This window comes from Mauremys mutica, chromosome 5 (genome assembly GCF_020497125.1).
Source record: "Mauremys mutica isolate MM-2020 ecotype Southern chromosome 5, ASM2049712v1, whole genome shotgun sequence".
NCBI lineage: Eukaryota > Metazoa > Chordata > Testudines > Geoemydidae > Mauremys > Mauremys mutica.
In genome coordinates, this window is record NC_059076.1 from 143,840,823 (window position 1) to 143,847,003 (window position 6,181).

The following is a 6,181-nucleotide window of genomic DNA, read 5'->3' on the forward strand; positions in this document are numbered from 1 at the left end:
GTTACCCCGAGGAGGAGCCGAGCCCACCCCGCGCTCGTTACCCCGAGGAGGAGCCGAGCCCACCCCGCGCTCGTTACCCCGAGGAGGAGCCGAGCCCACCCCGCGCTCGTTACCCCGAGGAGGAGCCGAGCCCACCCCGCGCTCGTTACCCCGAGGAGGAGCCGAGCCCACCCCGCGCTCGTTACCCCAGGGAGGAGCCGAGCCCACCCCGCGCTCTTTACCCCGAGGAGGAGCCGAGCCCACCCCGCGCTCGTTACCCCCGGGAGGAGCTGAGCCCACCCCGCGCTCGTTACCCCAGGGAGGAGCTGAGCCCACCCCGCGCTCGTTACCCCGAGGAGCAGCTGAGCCCACCCCGCGCTCGTTACCCCAGGGAGGAGCCGAGCCCACCCCGCGCTCGTTACCCCGAGGAGGAGCCGAGCCCACCCCGCGCTCGTTACCCCGAGGAGGAGCCGAGCCCACCCCGCGCTCGTTACCCCCCGCAGGAGCCGAGCCCACCCCGCGCTCGTTACCCCCCGGAGTAGCCGAGCCCACCCCGCGCTCGTTACCCCGAGGAGGAGCCGAGCCCACCCCGCGCTCGTTACCCCGAGGAGGAGCTGAGCCCACCCCGCGCTCGTTACCCCCTGGAGGAGCCGAGCCCACCCCGCGCTCGTTACCCCGAGGAGCAGCCGAGCCCACCCCGCGCTCGTTACCCCGAGGAGCAGCCGAGCCCACCCCGCGCTCGTTACCCCGAGGAGCAGCCGAGCCCACCCCGCGCTCGTTACCCCAGGGAGGAGCCGAGCCCACCCCGCGCACGTTACCCCGAGTAGGAGCCGAGCCCACCCCGCACTCGTTACCCCGAGGAGGAGCCGAGCCCACCCCGCGCTCGTTACCCCGAGGAGGAGCCGAGCCCACCCCGCGCTCGTTACCCCAGGGAGGAGCCGAGCCCACCCCGCGCTCGTTACCCCGAGGAGGAGCCGAGCCCACCCCGCGCTCGTTACCCCGAGGAGCAGCCGAGCCCACCCCGCGCTCGTTACCCCGAGGAGGAGCCGAGCCCACCACCCGGTACTTACCCCGAGGAACCGATGGTGGTTGAGACCGTCGGCGACGCTACCACGACCCAGGTACCCTACGAGGGGGAGAGTGGAAGTAGCCCGGGGGCAGCTGACCCCAGCCTGGCTGCAGCACTGCCAGAGCCCATGTCAGTGTGTTGCGGCCGGGATCCCCACTGACAGCAGCGAGTCTCTGCCGCTGCCAGGGCCCCGGGCTGGGATGTAGTGGAGTGGGAGGACCTGCGTCCCCCTGCCGCCCACTCCCCCTTTTCCCTGGCCTGGAGAGGCTGGGACCTCCCGATATTGGAACTACTGACAGCCCCTGCCTAAGGGCCTGGGTCTCTGACGGCTTGTTCGCTGCCTCGCCCTGACCTAGGGCCTGGGCGGCTATCGGAACTATTGGCTCAGCCCCTGCTGAAAGGTCTGAGCCCCTGACCGTGTGCCGGCCGACCCACACTGCCGCAGAGCCGGCGGACTAGAGCCAGGCGGTGGGATACCCCACAGCCCCGCTGAGGGACGCGCCACGGCAAAGCCGCACCACAGGGCCCCACACTTTCCCTGACCACCTCCTTGTTGCTAACATACCTGCAGAAACCCTCCTTGTCACCCTACACATCCCTTGCTAGCTGCAACTCCAAGTGTGCCTTGGCCTTCCTGATTACACCCCTGCATGCTGAGCAATATCTTTATACTCCTCCCTAGTCAGCTGGCCAAGCTTCCACTTCTCCTAAGCTGCCTTTCTGAGTTTAAGCTCAACGAGCTTAAGCCAAGCTGGTCGCCTGCCATATTTGCTGTTCTTTCTGCACATCGGGATGGTCTGTTCCTGCGCCCTCAGTGAGGCGTCTCTAAAATACATCCCTGACCCCAGGGCAACTTGCCGCCAAATGTCAGGTCCCTGTTCCTCAGCCTGGCGGCACTGACACATCCACAGCGTGGTTGTGAGCCAGCCTAGCCCCTCCTCCCCCCGGCTGAACCGCATGTGATTGGCGGGAGACCCGGTGAGATGCCACAGTACCAGGTGGGTTTTCTGGTGGAGACACTCCGGTCCCGCTTTCCGGCTTCTGTCTGCAAACGTGGCACCTTTGTGGAAATGGAAGCCGAGATTTTCCGCAACCTCCTGCCCGAGCAGCTGGGGCTAAAGCGGAGCAGCAAAGAGCCCCAGGTTTGTGACACACCAGCGAGAACTGAGGACAGACATGATGCCCAGCTCAGCTGTGTCAGCAGATGTGGATTGGGGCAGGCACCGGGCCAGGGAGATTTTGGCCTGAATGGGTGAAATTTGGCCACTGAGAATGGGGTGTTGCCATGGGAAGCGTCTTGCAGCTGTTCCCCTGGAGTCACTGCCAGTCCCCCAGCTGGAACCCCTGGGGCCGGCAGAGACAGAGCCCGGCACTTGGCGAGTGGACGCGGGGCCGCCTTGACCATGCCAGGCGAACGGGGCCAGAGCCAGAGCAGAATGGCTGGGTGGAGAGGCCAGGGCAGCGGCTGGAGTCGGACAGTTCCTGGGCCCGGCTGGGCCAGCGTCCCAGTCCCCACACCAGGGTCCCAGAGGAGCTCCCTGGGCCTGGCATCCCGGGTGGTGCCAGTCTGCAGGAGGGGCAGGAAATGGAGCATGTGCCAATGGGCCTGCTCAGGGACGGATGGGGGCCCCGTTCGGGCAGGGCCCTGGGGAGAGACACTGCCTGGGGGGAGGGGACAGAGACCTGTTTGGGGCTGGGTAGGTCCCTGGCTGGCAGGGCCCTCCCGTGGCTCCCTGGGCAGACAGGCTATGGGCCTGGCCAGCATCTGCCCTTCGTCTCCTCATGCTGCGAGGGGCTCGGCAGGCCCCAGCCCTCCTCCAGAGGGGCCTGACCCCCAGAGCCGCAGTGGGGAGCCAGGCCTGCCTTTCCCTGCAGGAGTCTCACCAGACCGCGGCCAACTTCCGCCTCTACGTGGAGAACCGCACACGGCACCTGGACGAGGTGAGCCGCCGGCACGTCCGTGTCTACCAGCTGTACAGCCGCAGCAGCAGCGGGCACCTGCAGGTCCTCGGCAAGCGGGTCCGTGCCAATGGGGAGGACGGCAACAAATACGGTGCGGGCCTGGGGGGACCTCGGGGGGAGGGGGCTGCAGCCACGTGTCCTGCCCCCAGAGCTCCCCTGGAGCAGGGGAGCCCGGCTCTGCCCTACATTGGAGGCTGCTCAGGAGGGGCCCATTGGCTGGCGCCTCCTAGTTCTGCAGCCACCATTGTCCCAGCCCAGGGGTGCCAGCGAACCCGGCCTGGGCCCATGCCCCTGCTCCCCTCTGGAGCTGGTGATCCTCCCCACCCGCCCCCACAGGCAGCCGGAAGCTGTGGCTCTTGGGGCAGGAGGCAGATTCCAGCCGTGCCCTCCTGCTCGGGCCGCGCCCGTCTGCAGCACAGCCGGCAGCTGCTGGAGAGCGGCGGGCGGCTGCGCCCACCAACTGCCCAGTAAACACCTGATAACACGGCTCCTTATCCTGCAAATCAGCCGGCCCCACCAGCTTCCCAGGCCATCCTGGCAGGGGCCCAGGAATGCCGAGTATCCCAGCCATGCAGCCCGCACGCCAGCAGGGAGCTGCACGACCTTCCGGCCTGGGCCACGCTGCGCCCACCCCGCAGCCCGAGCCTCCGGGAACTGCACCAGGGCTCAGCAGGAGTCTGGCACCCGGAGACCTGCTCTGCTGGAGCAAGCACAGAGTAACGGGGCCCTGTGAGCAGGCAGCCAGCTCCCCCCCAGCTCTGCCGGTGCCCCTCACTCCCGACCCGCAGTCCTGGGCTCCCCCCAGCTCTGCCGGTGCCCCTCACTCCCGACCCGCAGCCCTGGGCTCCTCCCAGCTCTGCCGGTGCCCCTCACTCCCCATCCGCAGCCCTTACAGCCCTGCCCTGCCCCCCCCTCACTCCCGACCCGCAGCCCCTGCTAGCCCAGCCCAGAGCTACCCCCCAGCTCTGCCAGTGCCCCTCACTCCTGACCCGCAGCCCCTGTTACCCCAGCCCTCCCCCAGCTCTGCCGGTGCCCCTCACTCCCAACCCGCAGCCCCTGCTAGCCCAGCCCAGGGCTCCCCCCCCAGCTCTGCCGGTGCCCCTCACTCCTGACCCGCAGCTCCTCCACAATCCTAGCCTCAGTTTTGCCTGGATTTGTGCCAGGCTGGGATGCTCCAGGCTCATTCATCTCTGCTCCCCCCCCCACCCCCGTCTCAGCCACTCCTAACTCCTGCGCCTGGCTCCTTGCAGCGCTGCTGGCCGTGGAGAGCGACACCTTTGGGAGCCACGTTCGCATCAAGGGCAAGGAGACCGGCTACTACGTCTGCATGGACAGGAGGGGGAAGGTGCTGGGCAAGGTATGGGGCTGCCCTGGGCCAGGCCTGCCCTCTCCGGGGGGCACAATGCCCCATCCCTCCAGGGCTCCCCAGCACCCCCAGGCTGCCCCGGTCCCTTCCTGCTCGTCCCAGCAGCGGGGGCCAGGCCTGAGCCACCTGGGGACACGCCCAGCCCCTGCCCGGGTGAGGGGGCGGCCAGCGAGGGCCCCAGCCCCTCCCCAGAGCCGGCTGGGCCAGGGCCAGGGGGCAGCCAGGCTCACTGGGGGGCTGGCCTGTCCCGGGGGGGGTCACAATGACCAAGCCGCCTGCCTCCCCCCTCGCCCACAGCACCCCCACCTGTGCCTCGCCCACAGCACCCCCGCCTGCGCTCCCTGCCCCCCTCCTGTGTCCCACATCCCCTCACCCCCCATCCCACCTGCACCCCCCCATGCCTGCCAGTGCCCCCCACCCGCCTGCCCGAGTCTCTCTCTTCCCCCAGCTGGACGGGCGGAGCCAGGGCTGCCTCTTCGTGGAAGAAGTCCTGGAGAACAACTACACGGCTTTCCTGTCAGCCCGGCACCGGGGCTGGTACCTGGGCTTCACCCGCCAGGGGCGGGCACAGCGGGGGCCGCGCACCCACCGCACCCAGGGCGAAGGGCACTTCATGAAGAGGCCCCCCAAGGGCACCGGGGGCGAGGGGCAGAGCCCGTTCCGCTTCACCGTCCTCACCCCGCGGACCTAGAGGCAGGGGCCCGTGCCCAGCCGGTGCCCCCAGGCCATGACCCGCTCACACGGCGAGGAGACGGGCTCCCAGCATGCAGTTCTGCTTCAGCCACGCCATGGGGGCGGGACACAGGCGCTGCCCCACATGCCGGCAAGCGAAGCGGTGCCTGCTGGGAACACCGGTCCCATGGGCTGGACACGGGAGAAGGCGTGTGTGGTCCCACAGCGCAGGGCATGGGCTGGGCCATGCTGCCCCACAGCCTGTGGTAGGCAGGTCACCCCCATGCTGCACTGGGCCAGGCCCTGCCCCACAGCCCTGACAGGGGGGTCACCCTACATGCCACACAGGGGCCAGGCCCTGCCCCATAGCCCTGACAGGGGGGTCACCCCACATGCTGCACGGGGCCAGGCCCTGCCCCACAGCCCTGACAGGGGGGTCACCCCACACGCTGCACGGGGCCAGGCCCTGCCCCACAGCCCTGACAGGGGGCTGGGCCCTGCCCCACAGCCCATGACAGGGGGCTGGGCCCTGCCCCACAGCCCATGACAGGGGGGTCACCCCACACGCCGCACATGGGCTGCCCCACAGAGGGCTGGTTTCGTCCTGCCAGAGGGGCAGGCACAGGGCACCAGGCTGCTGTTAATTATTGTTACTAGGACTAGTTGGTGGGGTTAATTTAATTAAATATTGCTGTGCTTAGCATGGGTGTCGGGCCTGGGATCCGCGTCTCTCCCCTTGCGTCTGCTGCACCTGGGGAGGGGCTGGGCTGGGCTGGGGGGCCAGCTGGGCATGGCCCATGCCGAGCACGCCAGGCCAGCCCGGGGCAGGGGGAGGATGGAAGGGGTGGGAACAGGGGAGGTTTGCCTGGTGGGGGGGGGAGAGGCTGGAGGAGTGGGTGGGGGCAGGGGAGTGATGGGGGGGGGAGGGGGAGATTTGCCGGGTGGGGAGGGGAACGCGGGTTGGGGGACGGCAGGTATTGCGGGGTGGGGAGGGGCATCCCCTGCTCTCTGGGCACACCCAGCGGTGGCCCCCCTGCCTGTTCGTCCTGCTCCCCACAGCGGGGGGGGAAGAGCTGCATTGAGGGGGCAGAGGTCCCACTGGACAAGCCGTGGGGGGAGGGGGGAGCAGCCCC

The 6,181-nt window shown here is 69.1% G+C and overlaps 1 protein-coding gene across 1 annotated transcript; it reads left to right on the top strand.

The window, feature by feature from the left end:
* Nucleotides 1-721: 721 nt before the first annotated feature.
* Nucleotides 722-5,745, top strand: LOC123371674 (fibroblast growth factor 8-like). The gene is given in 4 exon segments (XM_045019461.1): nt 722-2,775; nt 2,778-3,101; nt 4,261-4,367; nt 4,825-5,745. Coding segments are annotated over 4 exon segments (1,116 nt in total). The 5' UTR covers nt 722-2,333; the 3' UTR covers nt 5,068-5,745.
* The last annotated feature ends 436 nt before the right edge of the window (nt 5,746-6,181 follow it).